Source organism: Pipistrellus hanaki (assembly GCF_964339955.1).
Source record: "Pipistrellus hanaki genome assembly, chromosome: 20".
In the NCBI taxonomy this organism is placed as follows: domain Eukaryota; kingdom Metazoa; phylum Chordata; class Mammalia; order Chiroptera; family Vespertilionidae; genus Pipistrellus; species Pipistrellus hanaki.
This window is the reverse complement of record NC_140522.1, coordinates 12,584,729-12,609,828: the sequence shown is the minus strand read 5'-3', so window position 1 is coordinate 12,609,828 and position 25,100 is coordinate 12,584,729. Positions and strand designations below refer to the sequence as shown.

Genomic DNA, 25,100 nt, shown 5'->3' with positions numbered 1-25,100 from the left:
ACGAACCAGAATACCTGGGTTCACGACCCGAGTCGGCTATTACTGGCATTTCAGACCTGTCACCGACCTCCCCATTCAATGCCCACCACACAGTGAGTGTGTACACTTCACTCACCACCTCCCCGTTCAATGCCCACCACACAGTGAGCGTGTACACTTCACTCTCCACCTCCCCGTTCAATGCCCACCACACAGTGAGCGTGTACACTTCACTCTCCACCTCCCCGTTCAATGCCCACCACACAGTGAGCGTGTACACTTCACTCAACACCTCCCCGTTCAATGCCCACCACACAGTGAGCGTGTACACTTCACTCACCTCCCCGTTCAATGCCCACCACACAGTGAGCGTGTACACTTCACTCTCCACCTCCCCGTTCAATGCCCACCACACAGTGAGCGTGTACACATCACTCACCACCTCCCCATTCAGTGCTCACCACACAGTGAGCGTGTACACTTCACTCACCTCCCCATTCAATGCCCACCACACAGTGAGCGTGTACACTTCACTCACCTCCCCATTCAATGCCCACCACACAGTGAGCGTGTACACTTCACTCTCCACCTCCCCGTTCAATGCCCACCACACAGTGAGCGTGTACACTTCACTCTCCACCTCCCCGTTCAATGCCCACCACACAGTGAGCGTGTACACTTCACTCTCCACCTCCCCGTTCAATGCCCACCACACAGTGAGCGTGTACACTTCACTCTCCACCTCCCCGTTCAATGCCCACCACACAGTGAGCGTGTACACCTCATTCACCACCTCCCCATTCAATGCCCACCACACAGTGAGCGTGTACACTTCACTCACCTCCCCATTCAATGCCCACCACACAGTGAGCGTGTACACTTCACTCTCCACCTCCCCATTCAATGCCCACCACACAGTGAGCGTGTACACTTCACTCTCCACCTCCCCATTCAGTGCCCACCACACAGTGAGCGTGTACACTTCACTCTCCACCTCCCCATTCAATGCCCACCACACAGTGAGCGTGTGCACTTCACTCACCACCTCCCCATTCAATGCCCACCACACAGTGAGCGTGTACACTTCACTCACCTCCCCATTCAATGCCCACCACACAGTGAGCGTGTACACTTCGTTCCTCTATAAAGTGAGAATTCCTCCAAGGTGAGGACAAAGCTTTACTCTCCACAGATGCCACCTCCAGCCTCATTCGATGCATCTGCCCGGGACGAGGTGTGAGCGGCACCAGGACGGATGGGGTGTGAGCGGCACCGGGAGGACGGGGTGTGAGCGGCACTGGAACGGACGGGGTGTGAGCGGCACCGGGGGGGGTGGGGGGACGGGGTGTGAGCGGCACCGGGGGGGACGGGTTGTGAGTGGCACCGGTGGGGACGGGTGTGAGCGGTACCGGGACGGACGGGGTGTGAGTGGCAGGAGAAGGAGCTCACCGCCCCGGAAGCTGCCGCTCACAATCAGCCGGTTAGCCTCCTGGTCCCGAAGGGCAGGGGCTGTGCATTGATCTCGGGTCACGGGTTGCTCCCCAATCATCACAAACACCAGTGCGGTCACTCCCAGTCCACCAGACGTCTGGGAAAGAGCACACACACCACCGGGAGGACGCGCGATCGCGGGAACCCATTTCCCAAGGGCAGTGCCACCGGGGCAGCGGCTGGAATCGGCACGGACGGCTCACCCAAGCCCGGGTAATTGTATTCACTCCGCCTCAGACCCCGCACAACCGTGACATTTTACCTGGAGCCAGGAATGCAGCAAGAAGTGGGTTTTTATTCTTTCTTACTTTTAACTCCACTGAAAAGTTCAAACCAGACCAAACCCAGGTTTTCCGAAAGTTACCCAAGCAGGAAACTCCGAGCCCACCCGCCTGCCGTTCGGCTGCCTCCTCGGTCTGGGCCTGTGGAAGGGCCGGTAAATGTCCGGAACGTTCTAACGGGCACGGCGTGGGAAGCCTGTGGCCGCGGCTCTCAGCTGCCCGGGCCCACGGGCACACGGGAAACTCCGGGGCCCATGCCCACCCGCCGGCCCACGCGGAAAACAGTTCCTTCCCTGGGCGCATCGTCTGCGCAAACCACCGAGGAGATTCCGCAAATATTGTGCTTCATTACACCGGCGGCCACAGCGGCCTGTTCACGGCCGCTGACTCACGAAGACCGAGGACGCCTACTCCATACACAGCGAGGTCCCGAGCACGTGACCCGGCAGAGAAGCAACCATGCACCCCCTCCTAAGCAGGTGGCCCCGCTCCCCGGGGGACCCCTGGAACTCCAGCAATGCCAGCAGCAAGAGGCAAGAATTAAAAACCAGCAACGCTGCCACGCAGTCCGGGGTGGAAAGGTGCGATTCAGTTTTAAAAAGAAAAACTACTTCAGTCAGCACTGCTCCTCACCGCTTTAAATCGCATGCCTACTTTCCTTTATCTTCATTCCCGTTAACCTAAGAAGAAAAGCGTTTCTGGGCCTTTAGGTACGCCCGTGTTTGAAGCACAGGCCCAGGTAGAGACCCGTGGGGTGGGGGGCAGGGGGGACAGGGGGAAGGAGAGGGGCTGGTCCCAGCTACAGCCTTTGGGGGCCCAGAGGGAGGCAGGGAGGGGCAGGGAGACCCTCTGCATCTGTTCCTTTGTTTTTCTGTTCACGTCCAGGCCAACCCACAGACAAGGTTCCTTCAGCACGGCCCCTGCGGCCGGCGTTGGTGGGCTCCCGTGGAGACAGAGCCGCAGGGGTGGGGGGTGATGTGGGGAGGGGAGCCCAGCCTGGAGGGTGGGGGTGTCCAGCCTTGGGGGGTGCTCTGGGTCACGACTATTTAGGATCAGCAGGCTGGGGCAGGAAGGGACTGGGGATGACCAAGCGCCCTCACCTGGAGACTGGGGGGGGGGGGGGGGTGTCAAGCCCAGGGTGTGTTGGCCCTGTGTTCCCTCAGCCGTGTTCCCTTGCCCGTGTTCCCTTGCCCGTGTTCCCTTGCCCGTGTTCCCTCAGCCGTGTTCTCTCGCCCGTTTTCCCTCAGCCGTGTTCCCTCAGCCGTGTTCCCTCAGCCGTGTTCTCTCAGCTGTGTTCCCTGAGCCGAGTTCCCTCAGCTGTGTTCCCTCAGCCGTGTTCTCTCGCCCGTGTTCCCTCAGCCGTATTCCCTCAGCCGTGTTCTCTCGCCCGTGTTCTCTCCCCGTGTTCCCACAGCCGTGTTCCCACAGCCGTGTTCTCTCAGCCGTGTTCTCTCAGCTGTGTTCCCTCAGCCGTGTTCCCTCAGCCGTGTTCCCTCAGCCGTGTTCTCTCGCCCGTGTTCTCTCGCCTGTGTTTCCTCAGCCGTGTTCCCTCAGCCCCGTTCCCACAGCACCTCTGTGGGCCGCTCTTTAAGCCAGGTCATGTCACTGACGTGGACATTTCATGGAAGATGGCGCGTTAGCAGACAATGAGATGCCCCCGGCATTAGGGAAGACACACTGAGCCCCAGTGAGACGCCCCGTAGCTCTCGGCGTGGCTGGTGAGTGGTGACCACCCCCGGGCGGGCACAGAGGAGCCATCGCCGGGCACTGCCCAGGGATGCCACGGCTTCCTGATAAAACACAGACACGCCACGGCCACGGCCACGGCCACGGCCACGGGACCAGCAGCGCCTCTGGCCGCCCAGTGCTGGGAAACGGGGGCCGGACTGACTGTGCAGCAGCAGCCGCTCTGCCGGCAGCCCAGACGCCCTCCCACAGCGACAGCGACAGCGAGGCAGGACCTGGGGACGAGGCCCCGGCTTCCAGGCCGGGGACACGGGAGTGCGGCGGCCACTCCGCCTGTTCTGGCCCGGCCCGCGGGGGGCGTCCCTGTCCCTGCGCACGTCTGTGGCACTGGCCGGAGGACCCGTGGTGACCGGCCGTGCTCCCTGTGAGGAGGACACTGTGGTGACCGGCCGTGCTCCCTGCGGGGAGGCACCGGGCACCCCCAGCGCCCACCCCTCGGACCGTCCGGCTCAGCTCTGCCCGGTGAAGCTCTGGTCGTGTCGGGAAGGAGCCCAGACGCCCCCTATGGGAAGCCCGCCCGACCACAAGCCCCGATACCCCGCTCCCTCTGCTCGCTCAGCGGCTCCACGTTACTCAAGTCGGGGCGGAGGCGCCCTCGGAGGCACTGGGTCCAGCTCAGGGGCTGGCGTCTGACCAGAGACCCACCGCAGGCCTTTCCCCGCGGCAGGCGTGAGGGTCCAGGACGCCTCGGGGCTGCGCAAACACCTGCCGGCGAGCCCCAAGCAATGAGTGCCCGGCGCGGCCTGAGGACGCCGGACGGTCCAGCCCGGCGCTCTGCCCGCTGGGACCGGCCGGGCAGCTCCGAGCGCCTCCCTCCTGCAGGGGGCGGAGCGCCCGGGCCGGCCTGCGGGACGGACGGCCGGACCCCTCGCTCTCATGGTCAGGGAGCCCCGGGAGCTGTAAGAGGCTGCCCTCTGGGCTGGGATAAGGTGACCAGACGTCCCGCTTTTTTTTAAAACACGGTGTTTTTTAAAAAGTCCAAAAATCGGACTTTTTAAAAACGCCGCGGGACGCGGGACAGATTGTTAGAAATCGGGACTGTCCCGCCAGAAGCGGGACGTCTGGTCGCCTTCGGCTAGGAGCCCCGGGCTGCCCCCAGCAGGCCGGCCGCCAGCACCCCCGGGCTCCCTGGCCGGCTGGGTCTCCGCACAAAGGCCCATTCACTCAGGAGGCAGAGTCCCCTCTCTCTTCGTTCTGCAGACAGAAAACTGATCCCGACCGAAAGCTACTTACTCCCGGGCAACCATTAGAGACTATTCCCTTTACTCCGTCCGAGGCAACGGCCCCCAACGCCCTCAGCCGCCCGGGGCCGTGGCCAGCCCCCTCCTGGTCCATCCTCCTCGCAGGAGCCTGAGCTGGCCCCAGCCCGGCCCCTGCACGGAGCTCCCAGGGGACAGTGACGGTGGCAGAGGAAGGGGCCGGAGCCCAGCCTGGCCACGGAGCGCTGTGCCCAGGGCCTGGCGCCTTCGTCTGCCCGGTGTGGAAGGAGGGAAATCAGATACCCCTAACAGACACGGAACCCGGTCATTCAGGGCACATGCCTGGCACAGCCCAGACACTCCAGGAACCGCGTGCTGTGTGTTATCACCCGTGCAGCCTGAGACGCCGCCATGCACGCTGCGTTCCCAGTGACGGCACAGCCCCCGGCGTCCTGAGGAACACGGGGAGCCGGGCCCCGTCCTCCTGTCCCCCCCGTCCTCCCGTCCTCCCGTCCTCCCCGTCCTCCTGTCCTGTGGGCAACGGGACCTTTTTTTTAAAAAAAAATATATATTTTATTGATGTTTTACAGAGAGGAAGAGAAAGTGATAGAGAGTGAGAAACATCGATGAGAGAAACACCGATCAGCTGCCTCTTGCATACCTACAACCAACGTACATGCCCTTGACCAGAATAGAACCTGGGACCTTTCAGTCCGCAGGCTGACGCTCTATCCTCTGAGCCACACCGGTTTCGGCAGCAGCGGGGCTTTTAAACCTGGATTCGGGACTCCCTTCTCTCAACGCCCGGGCCCGGGTCACTGACCTGTTTCCGGAGGTTCCCGAGCCTCCTTTCCACGGCCAGTTCCCATGTCCGCACGCCGTCAGCGCCAGGCCGTCAGCGCCAGGCCGTCAGCCCAGCGGCGGCCACCAGGGGCTCTCGGCCTCCCTCCCGCCGCCATGTCCCCTGCGGCCACGTCCCCCGCGGCCCACGTCCCCCGCGGCCCACGTCCCCCGCAGCCAGCTCCCGGGAGCCGCTCGCCTTCCCCGGAGACGTGGTGGGCGGCCGGGCACAGGCAGGAAGCCGGGGCCGGTCCGATGCCAGGCTCAGGATGGGGAAGAAGCCTGGATCTGCAGGCCCCCGTGCGGCCCAGCGGGCGGGGGAGCGAGCCGGTGTAAGGGGCCCTGTGACACCGCGAGGTGAACAGGCACCGGCCCTGTAGGGTAGCCCGATCAACACTAATGATCGATGCTAATGATCGACACTAATGATTGATACTAATGATCGACACTAATGATTGAAGCTAACGATCGACACTAATGATCGATCAAAGCTCATGAGGTCCGTGTGTACATCGGCTGGGCAATAGGGAGTTACTGTCCCCCGAGCTCCCCACTCGCCGCCTGAGGTCAAGGCTGAGGTCAAGGCTGAGGTCAAGGCTACCACATGCTGACACGTCCCTTTGGAGGTTTCCTTCCCAGAGGCGGCCCTCCATCCTCGCAAACGGGGGGGGGGAGTGGGGGGGAGAAGGCTGACGCCAGGGGAGAGGTCAGCACAGGCCAGGCGGAGGCCCCAGGCTCCGGAGGGCGCCGGCCCCACACTGTCCCCGAAGGAACCCTCTGCTTGGTGTCTGGCCACCTACCGGCCATGTGGGCACCGGGAGGCGAGGCCGGTGGAAAGACGCGAACCCCAAGGTTAGCACGGCCCCCCCAGCCCCCCGTGTTACAGCCAGGAGAGAGGATCTCCGCGGCACACAGCAAACGCCTGTCACCCCCCCAGGCCCCGCCTCCTGTCACACCGCAGGGCCCCTGGCCTCACGGGGCTCCCAGAGGGAGCTGTTATGTTTGGGGTCCATCCTGCTGGGCCCAGCCACCTGGCCGGCTGTCCCTCCACCCCGCCACCCACCACCCACCACCCGCCTGAGGGACAGTCCAGAAGGCAGGCCGCCCGGGCACCCGCAGCTCACCAGGATGGTGGTGGAGAGCGGCTGTGACTGGGGGTGCTGGGCGGGCTCCCTCCACTCACCGGGGAGAGGAGGTGGGTGGGCACAGAGGCCCCGGGGCCGCCCGGCCCGGCCCCCAGGCCGCAGGGGGGGAGACCTCGCTGTAACCTGAGGAAGAGCCCCTAACTTCCTCTCTGCCACCATCAGTGCCCGCCGGCACCCACAGCACAGGAGCGACCGGCCGCTCGGGCACGCGGTCACACGTGCTCTGTCACCTGGCAGGGCCACGGCATGCCCAGCAGTGGGCACACGTGCGTTCCGGCTCCCTAGGAGCCACGGGGCTCCGAGAGAGGCGCCAGGAACGCAGGGAGCCCTCGCCCATGTGGCTCCGTGAACGGAGCATCCGCCCACGGACTGAAGGTCCCGGGTTCGATTCTGCTCAAGGGCTCAATCCCCGATCCTGGTCAGAGTGCGTGCAGGAGGCAACTCATCGATGTGTCTCTCACATGGATGTCTCTCTCTCTGTCTCTGCCCTTCCCTTCCCTTCCCCTCTCTAAAAATCCATGGACAGATTTCCTGGGGCGAGGACTGACCAGAAAGAAAGAGAGAAAGCGGGGGATCAGGGAGGGAGAGGAGGGGCGGAGCCGTGCCTGTCCCCAAAGCTGGGCGTCTGGTCAGCCAGGCTCCGCCTCCAGAGAGAACAGAGGCTGGGGGGGGGGGGGGGGCGATAACCTGACACCCCTCACCCGCTGAATGCAGCCCATTGTTTTTACCCTCAAGCCCCAGCCCCGGTAACCAGTGCGGCCTCTCTGGAGCCTCCCTGGAAAGTGAGCCCGCTGCTGTCATCATCGCTGTCATCATCGAGGGCCCCGAGGAGCCGCTGGGCAAGGACTCGGCCTGTGCCAGCCGGAGGCGGCGGGCCAGGCTCCCTCCCTCCCTCCCTCCCGCCGGCCGGCCTGTGCGGCCGTGTGCTGATCTCCCCTCACGTTCACAACAGCCCACAGAGAGGGTCCTCATGCTCACGTCAGAGCCCCCTCACGCAGCCCAGAGAACGAACCCGCCTGGGTCTGGGGCCCAGGGGGGCGTGGGTTCAGGTCTGGGACCCCGGGGGGGGCTGTGGGTTCAGGTCTGGCAGACAAACCGCTTCCCTTTGCCATCAGAACAATCCTCCTCCGGCACAAACCCCTCCAGACCTCAGCTCGAGGAGCCCCCAGACCTCAGCTCCAGGAGCCCCAGACCTCAGCTCCAGGAGCCCCAGACCTCAGCTCCAGGAGCCCCAGACCTCGGCTCCAGGAGCCCCCAGACCTCGGCTGGAGGAGCCCCAGACCTGCTGTTCCCGCTGGGGGCAGCGCACCCGCTCCCCAGCGATCGCCCTCCCCTGCCCCGCCACGGGCACGGGAGGACGGGGATCGAGGCTCAGCCCGCCGCGGGGGCACCGCTGCCTCTGAGACCACGTCGCTGTTCCCGTTCACTGGACGTTTGTTTAGGATGCCCGTCTCCGGTGGGACGTCAGAGCCTCATCGCTGACACTACCTGGGCGGGACAGAGCTCTCTCTCTCCAGTGACTCTGCAGACGTGTCTCAGGGAGGCCCACAGCGGCCACGCACCACGTACCCATTTCACAGGACGAGGCCAACGCCCGCCGAGGCCCAATCTGAGCACGGCTGTCTCCCCAGCTCACGGACCCCTCAGCGCCCAGCCACGCTCCGGCGGCGGCCCCGCGGCTCTGGAGTCACCGGGATCCCTCAGACGCTCCGCACCGGAATCACCGGGGTCCCTCAGACGCTCCGCACCGGAATCACCGGGATCACTCAGACGCTCCGCACCAGAATCACCGGGATCACCGGGATCACTCAGACGCTCCGCACCGGAATCACCGGGATCACTCAGACGCTCCGCACCGGAGTCACTGGGATCACTCAGACGCTCCGCACCGGAATCACCGGATCACTCAGACGCTCCGCACCGGAATCACTGGGATCCCTCAGACGCTCCGCACCGGAATCACTGGGATCCCTCAGACGCTCCGCACCGGAATCACCGGGGTCCCTCAGACGCTCCGCACCAGAATCACCGGGATCACCGGGATCACTCAGACGCTCCGCACCGGAATCACCGGGGTCCCTCAGACGCTCCGCACCAGAATCACCGGGATCACCGGGATCACTCAGACGCTCCGCACTGGAATCACCGGGGTCCCTCAGACGCTCCGCACCAGAATCACCGGGATCACCGGGATCACTCAGACGCTCCGCACCGGAATCACCGGGGTCCCTCAGACGCTCCGCACCAGAATCACCGGGATCACCGGGATCACTCAGACGCTCCGCACCGGAATCACCGGGGTCCCTCAGACGCTCCGCACCAGAATCACCGGGATCACCGGGATCACTCAGACGCTCCACACCGGAATCACCGGGGTCCCTCAGACGCTCCGCACCGGAATCACCGGGATCCCTCAGACGCTCCGCACCGGAATCACCGGGGTCCCTCAGACGCTCCGCACCAGAATCACCGGATCACTCAGACGCTCCGCACCGGAATCACCGGGGTCACTCAGACGCTCCGCACCGGAATCACCAGGGTCCCTCAGACGCTCCGCACCGGAATCACCGGATCCCTCAGACGCTCCGCACCGGAATCACCGGATCACTCAGACGCTCCGCACCCTCCGCCTGCCGCTCTGATGGCCGAACGATGGCGGCAAAGAGGAGGAGATCTCAGGGTCTTGCACAGACCGGGCCGTCCATGACCGCGGGCTCAGCGCCTCCCCTCCATCAGCCGGCTGTGTTACTGGTGAGGATTTCCCAGGACTTGCTGTCCCGACAGAACCTCCCGGCCACTTGTGTCCTAAGCTGCTGGCTGCGGCCGGATTTTCCACTTGACATTGTTCGGGGATTAAGCTGTTTATCGCACCATCAGGCGCAGGCCCTTTGGGTTTCCTGCGAACGGATCCCGCTCAGATAAGGGGGACAGGCGTGGTTCTCCCGAGGAGCTCTCCACACCCCCGCCCAGCTCCCCGGGGCCCAGCTCGGAGCGGGGCGTCACTGATCTCCTCTCCGGAGAGCGAGCTGGCCCGGAGAGCCGAGGAGGGGCCCAGGCCAGCTCCCGCCGCGGTGGACGCAGCACTTAACCGCAGAGCCTGCGGCATTAACTCGGCGACTCGGCCACCCATCGCCATAGAGAAGGAGAAAACAAACGGAGCTGAGCCCGGAAAGAATGTCAGAGACACTGGGAAAACACTCGCTGGGAACAGCCCGGGGGTCCGGGGACCTCTGGTGTCACTGCCCAGGCCTCCCAGGCCGGCGTTCCCAGAGAGACCGGTGGGCGGCCAGGCACCGGGGAACCAGATCCTCCGGCCTGCGGCAGGCTGCACACCCGGAGCATCCGAACATAGTAAGCGCCGGTTACATGAAATGTATGGGGACCAGTTCCACCAGCGTATCCACTCTGATTAAACGGACTGGGGGAGGGGGAGCAGAATGCAGAGAATCCCGTAAGAAGAGCAAAGAATAAAAGATTGCCGATGCCCCCAAATCCAAGGGCAGAAGCACCTCACTCCGGCCCCCTGAGGCAGGAAGACCAACTCTATGAACCTGAGCACGTGGCCCTCCCTTCTGGAAGGTTCTCCCCCCGCCGGGGTGGGCCCATACCCCGCCCCGCTGGTGCAGAGAGTCACCGCTGGGTCAGGCAGACCCTAATCAGAGCCACCAGGCCAACGGAAATAATCTCAACGTCTCTGTTGGAGATGCTGTGACACTTGATTTTCCCTTTCCACCCAGAATCTCACCACAGATGTGAAATGCGAGATTAACAGGATAACAGTGTTTTTTATTAACAGGATAACAGTGAGCTCCGCTTCGGTCGAAAATTACCCATCACCCCCCGGGCTGCGTGATCCGAGACTGGAGATAAAGCCATACTCCCCCTGAACTAGAACTTAGGACATAAGCACGCATCTGCTTACTGCCCGAGGCTCCTGCCTTTTACTTGTGAAGATTATGAGCTGGTTGGGAGCAAAACAGAAGTAAAAACTTCAGGAAATTAAAAAAAAAAAAAAATGTAGTACATATTGACTAGTAGCCTTCTGTTGAATGTATTTCCATTAAGTGATATCCAGTCAATAAAATACAGCTCCATGGAGAGGAAAGATAGGTTTTCTAATTGTGACTTTTAAAAATATATATTTTTTAATTGATTTCAGAAACGGAAAGGAAGAGAGAGATAGAAATGTCAAGGATGAGAGAGAACCACCTATTGGCTGCCTCCTGCACACCCCCTGATAGGGATCGAGCCCACAACCGGGGCATGTGCCCTTGACTGGAATCAAACCAGGATCCTTCAGTCCACAAGCTGAGGCTCTATCCACTGAGTCACACCAGCCAGGGCAATAATGACTTCTTAATGAAACTGCTGAACAACATGCCAGACAAGCTGATCTACAGCCTGCATGTTGCTTACCAGCAAAATGATGATGATGATGATGATGATGATGGTGATGATGGTGATGATGATGGTGATGATGGTGATGGTGGTGGTGATGATGGTGGTGGTGGTGATGATGGTGGTAATGATGACAGTGGTGAAGATGACGACAATGGTGATGGTGATGGTGATGGTGATGGTGATGGTGATAGACCTGATGGTGATGGTGATGTTGATGGTGATGGTGGTGATGGTGATGGTGGTGATGTTGATAGTGGTGATGGTGATGGTGATGGTGATGGTGATAATTATGATGACGGTGATGGTGATGATGGTGATAGACCTGATGGTGATGGTGGTGGTGGTGGTGATGGTGGTGATGATGATGATGATATAGTGATGGTGATGGTGATGATGGTGATGGTGGTGGTGGTGATGGTGGTGATGATATGGTGATGGTGATGATGGTGATAGACTTGATGGTGATGGTGATGGTGATGATGGTGGGAGTGGGGGTGGAGGGGTAGGGGTGGTGGTGATGATGGTGATGGTGGTGATGGCGGTGGTGATGGTGATGGTGATTACAAGTCATTTCCCATCAGAGAAAGCTCGGAAGGCCCTGCCTCCGAGTAGGAAACATGGGAATGGTCTTCCCTGTAAAAACTGCAGAAAGGAGTCCTTGTTGACCTTGGTCCTCGAGGCCTGTGCAGGGTGCACTTCCGCTGCAGCCCCTGTGTCTCTCTCATTTCCAGCCTTAAAATGTCCCAACCCAGCAACTGGGCAAACAGAAATGACACCAGGAAGCAGCCCCGACTTCTGGAAGGTAAGCCAGCTTGTCCTCAGCACTCCGTGGAGAAGTGACAGGACTGTGCAGTCCCACCCAGGCCTGTGCGGACCAGCCTCTGAGGAATTTAATTTCATCCAGGCGTCTTAGCAGAACCACTCCCCAGGGCTGTACAGCAGGAGCCGGACCTGACAAACCCCTGCAGAGCATCTCCTGTCTCCGCCGAAGGGCCCCAGGCACTCTCCGCCAGACAGGCCTCCCAGCACTCCAACGTCCCCCAGCTCCACCTCCAACAGCGTCCCTGCAGCCTCTGTATGTGCCAGGTGCCTGCCAGGTACTTAAATGCACACTGCATCACTGACCTCTGACCCCGGGAGGTCACATCCCCTCTCCATGGTTCCCGAGGGCTTGCAGACTGAGTTTCACCTCAAGTCTCTTAAACCCCAGTCTGTCACCCTGACTCCTCTGGGTCCGGGCCACAGGAATAGCAATGAGCTGGCTTCGTTGTCCTTGTTCCCCTTTCTTTGTTCTTCATCTTCCTGGTGGTTTAGCATTTCTTTGATGGACAGATAATGAGATACTGCCTCCCGCCTATTGCTTCATTCACTCACCCATCCCTATAACAATGCTTTTTAAAGATGTACTGCTTTTAGAGCCACGGTATTTCTCCCAAGGTGAGTAAGGAGTTTATCCACTAGTGAAGTTTTGTAAGTGAAAAGGAGAATGCAAATGTGGGTCCTTAGCCGTGACTGGTTTGGCTCAGTGGATAGAGCGTCAGCCTGCGGACTAAAAAGGTCCCGGGTTCGATTCCGGTCAAGGGCATGGACCTTGGTTGCAGGCACATCCCCAGTAGGGGGTGTGCAAGAGGCGGCTGATCAATGATTCTAACTCTCTATCCTTCTCCCTTCCTCTCTGTAAAAAAAAAAAAAAAAAATCAATAAAAAAATATATTTAAAAAATATTTTTCTTCAGTAAATATTTTTAAATTCCATCTTTAGATAACAAAACCAAACCTGACCAAATAAAAATAAGCCTAAACAATGTTATCCGTGCTCCTAGGAATATAAATAAACTAATCTTATCAGTAGCTGCAGGTAACAGGTGTGTGCCAACACAATCACAAACGTGACTCCACCGCAATCCAGTGCTTAGGAACAGCCGTCCTGAAAGTGATTTCTTTTACCCTGAGATGCCTTTTTCCTAAGCGGCGACGGACTGGCTTCATGTGCTTTTCTTTTTTTTAATTCTTTTTTTTATTCTTTTTTCTTTAAATATATTTTATTGGTTTTTAAAGAGAGGAAGGGAGAGGGATAGAAAGTTAGAAACACCGATGAGAGAGGAACATCGATCAGTTGTCCCCTGCACACCCTCCACTGGGGATGTGCCCACAACCAGGGTACATGCCCTTGACCGGAATCGAACCCGGGACCTTTCAGTCCACAGGCCGATGCTCTATCCACTGAGCCAAACTGGTTTCGGCTTCCTGTGCTTTTCTTACGGAACCTAAAGAGGAGATGAGCCCGGAGCTGTGCTTTTGCAATGCCTACACACCAGCCTCTCTCTTTCTCTGTACCGTCCACCTTTACTTGAAAGAATTTTCAGCTGGCTGATCTGCTTTCTTATTTGTGAAAAAGCAAAAGACGCTGGGAGTGACGTGCTGGCTGTCTGCAGGCAAAGCCTCGCCTTCCAAACAGAAACCTCCGAGGAGGCCACAGCCCTCAGCTACCAGCGTTTTCCACTTCTCGGTCTGTGTCCTGGCATCCTCATGCCAGCCTGAGTACTAATGAGGATCCTGGGATCCTGCTGACGACTTGTTTTGATGCCTTTTTTTTTTTTTCTCAACACGAAATTACAAAGAACCAGTCTTCCGGCAAAGAGAGAGATGACAGGCGGATCCATTAATCAGTCTTCAGTGAAAGCACAAAACAAAAAGTGCCCGGTGTGTGGCCTCTGTGCCCGAGGTCTACACCGAGGGAATCCTGTCCCACTCCCAGACACGCTGAGGTGCCCCCTGCACCCTGTTTGAAGTCAGACGTCTGGAATTACGCAGTCAGAGGCACTCAGAACAGACAGACCCCGTGACGTCACCCTGGGCGGCAGACACCTTGTAAGAGCAGGAACCTGAGCCGAGAGAGGCGCCCACGGGTATGTGTCCTCAGGGCCCTTCCTCTCGCCGAGTCTGGGTCTCTCTGTCCCCAAACGGATCGGAGCAGCACCCAGCTCTCCCGTGAGTGACCCAGGCCCGCCCAGACCTGAGCGGTGCGAGGCCCCCGGGAAGACCCTGTCCCCGCAGACACCGGACGGAGGAGGAGGCCCGTCTGAGGAACCTGCACATTCAACCGACTCCGGTCCCCCTCCCCGCCAGGCCCGGCCTTCGGCATTCTCATCCAGAAAGGAATTTCCTTCTTAAAAGTACTTACCACGACATTCTTTCTTTTCCCCCCAAGTAATCCTCTAAGGCCTTTAAATGTTAATTTGGTTTGCCCACAAATAAAAGTTTTATACTTTTCAAAACCTCAGAGAACCCTTCTACACTGATTTTTTTGGTCCAGTTTTTCACAAACAAGACAACAGCGACGGGCACTAGATTATCGGGGTGATCACGTCCCAAGTTATACAAATGTCTACGCCAGGCTGCACCCCTAAAAAACACTGTAATACTGTATGTCAACTGTAACTGGGCAACACAACAAAACTAGTTAATACCAAAAGCAGCAAAGGAAACAAAACTCCAATCGCCCTTAACAAGTAGTAAAAGCACATGAAGCCAAAACATGTTGTACTGTACTTCTTCATGTAACCTCTGACCTCCCCCAGACAGCCAGCCAGCACTGTGTGTGTGTGTGTGTGTGTGTGTGTTTTAATATGGTTTATTCATTTTTTTACAGTGAGGAAGGGAGAGGGAGAGAGAGTTAGAAACATCGATGAGAAGGAAACATCGACCAGCTGCCTCCTGCACACCCCCACTCTGGGGATGTGCCCGCAACCAAGGTGCATGCCCTTGACCGGAATTGAACCTGGGACCCTTCAGTCCACAGGCCGACACTCTATCCACTGAGCCAAACTGGTTAGGGCATGACTGTTTGTGTATTTCGTTTTGTTTTTTTTGTTTTGTTTTTTTTTTGTTTGTTTTGGTACCCATAATTAATAATACAATATTAGAGCAAATCAATAAGATCTACTTTTTTAAAGTGATACGCATACGTATTTTAATACAGTACGTTAAGCCTGGTGTTTCAATGGCTCAGATACGACTGGGTGGAAACACAGAGGAAAGTGAAGGACTGCTGGTTAGTCCTGAGTTACTTTAAAGAACAAAAGAGAGAACGCCTCCTTGCACAGAGAAACTCGCTTCTGGTCAGACCCCAGAATAAATGCCCGGATCTAAGCCCCTGAGCACAGGCAGGTAACACAACTTCCTGCGAACAAACTTCAAGGCCGATCTTTCGTAAACAGACTTCAGGTGAGGAACTCGGCCGGTGTGCCGGGACAGAGGCCGCCGGGCTCACCGGGAGCCGGGGAAAGGCCTAAGGGCCGTGGGTGTCCCGGCCCTCCAGCGCCTTCCCACGGGGGAGGGGGAAAATGAGGAGAGGCCCTCCTCACCGCATTCCCTTCCAGGAACAAGGCCCTGGCCGATTTGCATCATCTAAACGGGGAAGTCATCTCCAGGGCGTCTCCACAGGCCTGGCTTTTCCCTGTGCTGTAACTCAGGGCGGTCCTCTGCATCCTGCCCGCCCCGGGGCTCCCAGTGTGCTGGGCGCCAGAGACCAGACAGGGACCCCCAGCTCAGCCGGCTCCGGGCTTCTGGGGGCCCCTCCGCCCGCACAGCCGCAGTCACTCCCGGCCTGGCTCCCAGCCGAGGGCAGAGCCGCGCAAACCCCAGTTTCAAACCTGTGTGTGTGTGTGTGTGTGTGTGAGAGAGAGAGAGAGAGAGAGAGAGAGAGAGAGAGAGCGAGCATGTGTGAGGGTGAGGGTGTGTGAGTGTGGGTGAGGGTTGAGGGTGTTTGAGTGCGTGACGGTGTGAAAGTGTGTGTGAGCACCTGTGAGGGTGGTGGGAGTGTGAGTGTGTGTGTGTGTGTGTGTGAGAGAGAGAGAGAGAGAGAGAGAGCGCGAGCATGTGTGAGGGTGAGGGTGTGTGAGTGTGTGTGAGGGTTGAGGGTGTTGGAGTGCGTGACGGTGTGAAAGTGTGTGTGAGCACCTGTGAGGGTGGTGGGTGTGTGAGCGTGAGTGTGAGCACGTGTGAGGCTGAGCACTGAGGGAGTGTGAGAACAGTAGCAAAGCCAGAGGAGGGGCTGGTGCCAGCGCCTCAGCAGAGCGGCCAGGGTTTATCTGTGACACCAGACAAGCCCAGCCCGCCCAGATGTCTGGCTGCTGCGGACAGGACGGCAGCACCCAACACACTCTCTCCATCGGCCCGTGGGGGTCAGCGAGCAGGGCAGCAGGGCTCCTCCGGCCTGCTGTGTGGGTGTCTGGGCCCCTGTGTGGGGGGGAAGGCGGAGGACAGAGCAGGCTGCACGGCTACCCCTGCGCCTGGCAGCTACTCTGACCCCCTCTTCTCCCTCCACCCCGCCCCCCGCCCTCCGGAGTCAGCCAGCGTCCCGCGGGCCCTGACAAAGCACACACACACACACACACACACAGGGATCACCTGTCACTACTCCTCCCCCAGGGAAGCCCTTGTCAAACGGGAGAGGCGCTAACCGTCCAGAGACCCAGCCCACAGGAGGTGGATCGCTAGGAGGGCGAATGGAAAGTCGGAGAACCAGTTACAGGCGGCCGGCCCTGCCTGGGGGTATAACACGCAGAGGGGAGGGTGACGGAGGGCCACGTCTCCAGCTGGTGACTGTGAGCATGAGGCGGAGAACGGCCACCTTCGGGGGGCAGCACCTCTCACCGTCCTGCACCACCTCCCTCCCCGGGGGCACCCTCCTCAGTGGGCCAGGCCTGACCCTGTCCCCGGCCGCCTGGGGCCACCTGTCGCCTCTGATCCTCAGCAGAACGCGGACCCCGAAGAGAAATCCAGATGGGATTCCAGGAGTGGGAGTGAGGGGCAAGCACGGTTTGAGGTCCACCCACACGCCTCTGACAGGGATGTGGAGTAGAAACAGAGTTCTCGGTTGCCGTGGCTACGTCACAGAGGCACGACCCACGGGGCCGGATGTCCACGGTGACATCGGAAGGCTACCCCCACCCAACACGAGCACGCACACTGCCCCAGCCGCACGGGGCCCGCAGCCGCCAGGAAACTCCCTGACACCCGGAGTGGAGAGAAAGGCCAGACCCGTTCAGAAGCGCTGCCTCCGACGCCGGTCTCCCTGAGCCGCTCCGATCCTCTATCCCCTAAGTGCGAACACAGCCGCTCTGATCCCCTAAGAGCGAACACAGCCTCGGACTGATCAACCCCACGGAAATAAACACGGCATCAAAACATGGACCAAGACAGAGGCGCTGAGCCATGGGCCGTGCCCGTCATCAAGCACACCCACCAGGGGGTGGCCACCTACCGCTTCCACCTACGGCTGCCCCGGCCCCGCCCAGCGGGCAGGCTGACCGGACGGACGGAAGGACGGACGAATGCTCTGTGGTCAGAGACACGCAGAGCACAGTTTTATTTTAACGGATACGTCAAAGCGGTGTCTTAGCCACACTGGGCCCGTGGACACTGCAATGTCCGACCTCACTCACTGAGGGAGTGGCTCTCACCCCACAGACCCCAGGCCTGTCACAGCGTCACCCCCACCGTCCTGCCTCTCAGCACAGAGGCCGAGTCCCTTCTGTGGGTCCCTGTCCGCTCTCCGTGGCCTGAAAGAACCGCAGCCCTGAGTGGCTCACCTGATCAGACAGCGGCCACCCTGAGCAGCTCTGCTCCCTCTCCCCGGGGCGTCACCGGGGAGATTATGGGGACATTCACGAGTACCACTGACCTACATAAAATCTGCGTTTCTTAAGATGTTCATGGAAACAGCGACAAAACGCACGGTCAGTGCGCCAGCCCCGGCCCAGCAGACACGGGAGAGGACACCGCCTTGTGACTGCCCCAGGGCCTGGCCGGTCCCCCTGACTCAGGAAAAAGTCAGAACACGCAGGGGGCATGCAAGCAACTCAAGTTCTAGAACAATCTCGGGGTGAGACTTACCACGCGGGGCTTCTGCTGGTCCAGGGTGTGCAGGAAGGCCGCGGCGCTGGGGTCCAGGCAGCGCTCGGGGTCGCTGGAGATGTCCTCCTCGGAGTCCTCGTAGGAGGAGGAGAAGCCGGCGGAGGAGGCGGAGGAGGAGGACAGCTTCCGCAGCGGCAGGATGCCCAGCGGGCCGCCCTGCGCCTCCTCCAGCGCCCCGTCCTCCTCCGGGGCGCCCATGTCCGTGATGATGACGGCGGGGATGCTGCCGGGGCTGCGGGCCTCCCGCGGCGAAGGCTGGTCCTCCCGCCCCGGGGAGAGCGGCTCGGGGCCGGGGCGGGCGGCTCTGTCCTTCGGGGGGCTCCCCCACGTCCCCTGGGCCGGGCGGGCTTCCTCCCCGGGGGCCAGCCAGGCCCCGGGGCTCCAGGGCTGCAGGCCCGCCCCGTCCGCGGGGAGGCCCCGGGCCTCTTGCACGTCCTCTGCCGCGGCTTCCCCGCGGGGCGAGGGCTCGGGGGCTCCGAGGGTGGGAGCGCCCGCCTCCGCCTCCGCCTCCGCCTCCCCCGCGCCGGGCGGTGCCAGGCGGCTGCCCCCGTGCAGGCCCAGCGGGGGGGACCCTCCGTCTGCTGGGTGCGAGTTCGGCGGGGGCTCCCGGGCCGCCGGCGCCGGACTCGGGGTCACCCCGGGACCCGCCGAGCTCAGGTCTCCTGCGCTTTGCGCCTCCACAGTCCTCTCCTCCGGCCTGGCGCCCGCGTCGGGGTCCCCAGAGCCCGGCCGGCCACCGAGCGGACTTCTTTCCTCGGCCGTCCCGGGGGGCTCCGTCCCGGGGGGCTCTCCGCCGCGGGGAGCGCCCCTCTCCGGGGCTGGGCTCGTCTCACTGTCCCCCGGAGCCGGGCCCTCAACCCCCTCCACCGGGGCGGCGGGGGCCGCAGGGGGCTGCGCCGCCGGGAGCGCAGGGTCCTGCGGGCGGTGTGGCCCAGTGGGCAGAGCCGTCGCTGCCACTTCCGTCGCCGTCACGGAGTCCGCTCCGACCGAGCCCAGCGCGGGAGCCGGGCAGCTCCGAGTGTCCGGAGGGGGGACCCCCTTGTCCGTCTCCACAGCTGCGGGGGGTTCGCCATCATGGGGGGGTCGGGCCGGGACCCCCTGCTCGTTTCTCACCGACGGGGCTGGGCCCTGAGCCCCTGAGTCCGATGGTGGGGAGGCCGGGACCCCCTCCTCGTTTCTCACCGACGGGGCTGGGCCCTGAGCCCCTGAGTCCGATGGTGGGGAGGCCGGGACCCCCTCCTCGTTTCTCACCGACGGGGCTGGGCCCTGAGCCCCTGAGTCCGATGGTGGGGAGGCCGGGACCCCCTCCTCGTTTCTCACCGACGGGGCTGGGCCCGGAGCCCCTGAGTCCGATGGTGGGGCGGCCGGGACCCCCTTCTCGTTTCTCACCGACGGGGCTGGGCCCGGAGCCCCTGAGTCCGATGGTGGGGAGGCCGGGACCCCCTCCTCGTTTCTCACCGACGGGGCTGGGCTGCGAGCCCCTGGGTCCGACGGGGAGGCCGGGACCCCCTTCTCGTTTTTCACTGACGGGGTTGGGCCCTGGGCCCCCGAGTCCGACGGGGAGGCCGGGACCTCCTTGTCGTTTCTCACCGACGGGGCCGGGCCCGGAGCCCCTGAGTCCGACGGTGGGGCGGCCGGGCCGGGAGGAGGCGCCGCGCCCTCGGGGTCCTTGGAGAGGCTCGGTGCGCGCCCCGCGGGGCCGGCCTCGGGGGTCTCCTCCGCGGCCTCCTCCGCGGCCTCCGAGCACCGCCCGCCCCAGGACCGGGTCCTCCGCTCCTCGCCCGGCGCCGGCGGCCGCCCGGGGGGCTGGCTGAGGCTGCGGAGGGGGCGCGGGGAGGGCGAGCGCGCCCGGCTCAGGGCGGCGGAGCCGCACGCCTGGATGTGCGCCTCGAACAGGCCCACCTTCTGGGTCACCTGCACGTTCTGCAGCTCCCGCCGCAGGGTGCGCAGCCTCCGCCGGGCTTCCTCCGGCGCCGGGGGGCTCCCGGGCCCCGGGGACCCCCGCGCCCAGCCCGGGCTCCCGCCGCCGCCGCTGCTGCTGCAGTTCGCCCGGCGCCGGCCGCTCCGCCAGCCCCGGGGGCTGCCCGGCTCCGCGGGCGCCGCCTCGGGCGGGGGGAAGAGGAACGCGGCGTCCCTCGCGGGGCTGAACACGCTGCCGGGGCTCAGGGGGGCGCTCCCCGGGGGCGTGTCGCTGCCGCCGGGCCGGGGGCCGCCGCTGCGCGCCTGGTCGGCGCTGCTCATGGTCGCCAGGCTGTGGGGGGCGCAGCAGCACACGGCCATAGTCCCGCGGCCCGCGCCCGCGGCTCCCGCCCCGGCCCCGCCGCCCGCGCCGCCGGCCGCGGCCCCCGGCTCAGCCCCGCAGGCCCGGCGGCCCGGCGCGCACTCGGAGCGGCATGGCCTGGGCGGCGCGCGGGGGGCGAGGCGGCGGCGGGCTCGGCCCCGGCCCCGAGCTCCATACACGGCAGCGCCTGCGGAGGGAGAGACACAGGAGGACAGTCAGGACCCCGCGGGGAGAAGGAGGGGACGGGGAGGGGGCGCCCCGGACCGCGGAACCCCGACCTGGCGGGGATCGGGTGCCCCTGGGCCGCGCACCGGGACAGCTCTGGGGCAGCCGGGGGCGGGGGGGTGTCCGGGGCCAGCACGGTGGGTGGGGGTGCCTTTTTCGAGGGCGCTCCCACCTCCCCCTGGTTTGTGATTGCTCTGGGGGGGTCTCCAATCCCAAACCCTAAGCCTCGTCCCCGGTGCCCGCGGATGGGTAGGGGGCGGAGTGCAGCCAACGGGCCCGAGGGCGCATCCACCCATCCACCCGCTCTGCGCCCGCTTCCGCCTGAGCGCACACAGGTTACCCCGGGCAGAACGGGGCCTCCCCGCCCCTGGGCCTCGGGCCCTCCCCGTCCACCCTCCCCGGTTCTCCGGGACCGACCCCGAGCGGCCCCGCGCCGGCCCTGCCTCCTCCCGCCGCCGCCGTCCGCGCTCCGGTCCGGAGGACCCCGCCAGCCGGCCGTTCCCCTTCCCGGCCGGGCCTGGGGGGTGGCCCACTAGTGTGTTCGGAGGGTGTGGGCGCGTCCGGGAGCGGAGACGGCTGGTCCCCGGTCCCGGAACCCGCGCTCGCCGCCCCCCGCGGAGGGGCCGCCGCGCCCGCGCCCCGGCGGGAGGACGCAGCTCCCGGAGGTCCCCGGGGCGTGCGTGGCTGCAGCCGGGAGGGACCCCGCCCCACCCCCGCTCTGCAGACCTCCCGGGGCCCGAGGTCGAACCCCCTCCCTCCGGGCAGCGCGGCCAAGTGCACGGCTCCCCCGCCGCTGGGCAGCCTCTCCGCGGCCGTGGAGCCGCCGGGCGCCGGGGAGGAGGCGCGGGGCCCTCGGCCTGGCAGGCGAGCCGGGCAGCGCCGGCAGCTCCCCCCGCTCCCCCCGCACCCAGCGCCGCGCCGGCCTCCCCAATGCACCCCTTCCGGCCTCCCAGCCCCGCTCCGCGCTTCTCCAGCGCCCCCCGCCCCGCTCGCCTTCGCCCCGGGGCCGGCGGGAGGGGAAGGGGGCTCCGGAGCGGGAGCGATGGAAAAGCCGCCGAACTCACCTAAATCCTCAGGCTCCCGGGTCCTGTGCACAAGATGGCCCGAAAGTTCAGCAGCTCAGACCGGACCTCCTCCCCGGGCTGCGCGGACAAAAGCGGGGCGGCCGGCGATCCCGGCCCTGCGCCCTTCCCAGCGGAGCAGAGAGCCCGCAGTCTGTGTCTGCTCCCGGCTCCCTCGGTGTTTGTTCAACGTGAGATTAAAAAAAAAGAAAGAAACTGGGGGGGGGGGGGGGTGCGGCGGAGGAGGGCGGAGGGTGAGAGGCGGGGGTTGGGGGAGGAAAGCAGGAAGGAAGTTGTGAGCCTGTCTGGGGTTGAACTCAGCGGAACAAGTTTTTCTTTCTTTTTTTTTTTTTTTTCTATTGCTTGGCAAGACCGAGGGAGGGAAACACTTTAAAAAAAAAAAAGTTTCCATTGTTAGCTAACAAGAAAAAAAAAAAAAGCCTTTTAACTTCTGCGGGTTAAAGATATACGATCCGTTTTCCACCGCTCGGTTAAAGCCTTGCTGGGGTCTAGCTTGATGAAACTCTTTTTTTTGAAAAACGTTTTTAATAAAGTTTTGAGTGTGCATTTTGAGCAAAGCAAATCGTGGGGGCCTTTTTTAAAGCATTTAAAACTCGCTGAAATCCCGTGTAAACGGTTTGTGTGCTTGTACACAAACATGCAAATCAAAGAGGAGGCTGGGCGGGCTCCTCGTTGCAAAGTTGCACATTTTAGATACATCACACTAATGTTTTGGAAGGCTGGTGGGGCTGCGAGCTGTGGATGGTTTTGCAGTGCAGTTGCTGGCGGCATAAACAGGCTTTTTTTACCTTGCAGGTTCATCTGTTACTAATGCACACAGCAACTGCCATCTTGGCCTATTTTTGCACTTACTTCTCAAAGTGATTTCTTTGAAAAAGATAGTTCTGGGACAAAGAAAGCCTGAGACTCTTTGCTCAGGATCCTGTAGCTCATTTTCAAGAACCCCGCTCCCCTCCCTCCCCAACCCCAATCAGAGAAAAAAAAAAAAGGGGGGGGGGTAAAGGTGTGTCAGCCCATACTACTGGGGATCCCATCCCCTTTAAGCTCTGGTGTTTTGCATAATTCTTTTCAGCCCTAAACTGTAGCACTTAGTGAAAGGGGAAAACAGAGTTGCCAGGCTCAGGGGATTAAGAAATCTAAAGGCTGGATCCAGTTTGATACTCCCAGGAGCCAGGATGGAAATGGAAAACTTAACTTTGCTGGTAGCAGTCTGCTCTCCTGCTTGTGTATGCAACAACACTGTTGACGTGAGCAAAGCAACCTGCTGCGCAGCCAGGAAAAGGCTCGTTCCATCTGAAACCAAGAGGCCTCCCAGCTAGGAATTCCTGGGAGTCAGACACAGTGCAGTCTTTTTAACTCTAACTCGGTGAAAGGATTGAGCTAATTCCTCTCTCGCCCCGCCAAGGGGCTGGATAAAAGGGGCCCAGTGTACATTCAGGGGTTGGCTCAGGATCTGGGTAGCTGTTAAGCAGAAAAGCCGACCCTGTCCCTGTCCCTAAGTCAGTTCCCTGGTGGCAGGAAAGAGGAGCCGCCCTGCTCTGGGAACGCCCTGGAGTTTACCCCGGACTGTTCTAGAAGATGCAAACGCCGTGTCAGGTGTCGTGGTTTAAGTGACCGGAGGGCCTATCGGTGCAGGGAGTGAACACAGAGACAGAGCGTCCAGGCCCGCGAACTCCCAGTCACCCCCAGACCTCACCGGCCTGCCCCAGCCCGGAGAACCCCGCTTCCTGCGTGCGCACTCGGCCTGCAGCACTCTGCTCCCAGCAGCCAGCAGCCCGTCAGGCGTCACATGCACACGGATTGCTGCCTCGGCTGAGCCGGAGGGAGAGCTGGATGGTGATTCCACCAGCTGTACCTGCGCCACCAAGAACAGCAGCGATGGGCGAAGGATGGAGCAAAACCCCATTCTGGAAGCCGGCCTGGTCGGCTTGCTTCCTGAGGCAGAATCTACTTGTCTTTCATGAATTGTAAGTGACCATAAGAAAGAAAATTATAAACACTCATCATTATCCAGGCACTGTTCTAAGCCTATTATAAATATTTATCCATGTCAATCCTCCAGCAGCCTGCTGAGACCGACACTGTTGTTACCCCGTTTTACAGCCGGGAAGGGAAAGCACAAAGCGCTGAGTAACCCCCGCAGGTGAGGGGCGAGGCTGGGATCTGAACCCGGGGAGTGGGAGGCCAGAATGGAAGCTGGCCATTGCATCTCCACCTTCTGTTCCAGTCACTGCAGCTGTGGGGAGCGTTTGCCTCACTCCTCAGGGCTTTCACTTTCCCACGTTCAAAGTGGGGTTTTTAAAGCCATAGCTGTGAGCCGAAACCGGCTTGGCTCAGTGGGTAGAGAGCATCAGCCTGTGGACTGAAAGGTCCCAGGTTCGATTCCGTTCAAGGGCATGTACCTTGGTTGTGGGCACATCCCCAGTGGGGGGTGTGCAGGAGGCAGCTGATCGATGTTTCTGTCTCTCTATCCTTCTCTCTTCCTCTCTGTAAAAAAATATCATAAATATATATATACTTTTAAAATTAAAAAAATAATAAAACCATCGCTGTGAAGCGAAGCGCAGACAGAACTTAGACAGAACTTGCTCAGCCTGATGGAGGACATCCATGAAGAAGCCGACAGCTCACATAGGACTGCACGGTGAAGGGCTGAGCACCGGCCCCTGGGAGGGGGAGCAAGGTAAGAGAGTCTGCTGCTGCCACTTCCGGTCAGCAGTGCCCTGGGCATTCCGGTCCGGGCAGCGCAACAGGAAAAAGCAGCACCGGCCACTGGAATCTCCCGCCTCAGCTCTGAGCTCTTCATGGCCATCACCATATCACAGCCTCCAGAGTGTTCTTTTTAAAGAAATCCTCAGCCAAGTATATTTTCCCATTGATTTTTAGAGAGAGGGAGAAAGACAGAGAGAAATGTCTACGTGAGAGAAACACATCGATTCATTGCCTCCTGCACCTGCTCTGACCAGGCCCGGAGCCAGGGAGGAGCCTGCAAGTTCACGCCCTTGACTGGAATCGAACCCGGGACCCTTCGGTCCGCAGGCCGACACTCTATTCATTGAGCCAAATCAGCTACGGCGCCATCGTGTTCTTAATGAAGACCTGTTAACTAGTGCCCTGAGCACTCCAAAAAAACAAACGTTTTTTAAAAGTAGGCTCCCACACCCTGGCATCTCACACCAAAAAAGATCCACGAATTCATGGATCTGAGACTCCGCCTCACACCCAGCAGGTCCTCATCGAATAGTAGCTTCTAGAATGAGCTGCTTTAGGGCACAGAGACCCCTTCTCCACCTGCGGTGCTGGTCTCCTGGGGGCGGGGCCTGGGGTCCTGAGCAGCCTGTGTTTGAAACTCCGGCATCTGAGGCCATCAGGATGGCTGTGCCCACATCCACAGAACCACACAGGGATGCCTGCTGCAGCCACCCGCCCCTCCAGGCGAACCTCTGCCCAGTTCCCTTCAGAAATGCCGGGACTCTCCGAAACCGGTTTGGCTCAGTGGTAGAGCGTCAG

At 61.3% G+C, this 25,100-nt stretch overlaps 1 protein-coding gene across 1 annotated transcript in view; it reads right to left on the bottom strand.

Moving 5' to 3' along the window:
• The window catches only part of ITPKB (inositol-trisphosphate 3-kinase B), an 84,372-nt gene extending 62,572 nt beyond the window's left edge, over positions 1 to 21,800 (bottom strand). The window contains exons 1-2 of the mRNA XM_084868855.1: positions 21,573 to 21,800; positions 17,982 to 20,470 (exon numbers count right to left, since the gene is read on the bottom strand). Coding sequence (XP_084724981.1) covers positions 17,982 to 20,282 — 2,301 coding nt within the window. The 5' untranslated portion in view covers positions 20,283 to 20,470; positions 21,573 to 21,800. The remainder of the gene's footprint in view (positions 1 to 17,981; positions 20,471 to 21,572) is intronic.
• Between the last annotated feature and the right edge of the window lie 3,300 nt (positions 21,801 to 25,100).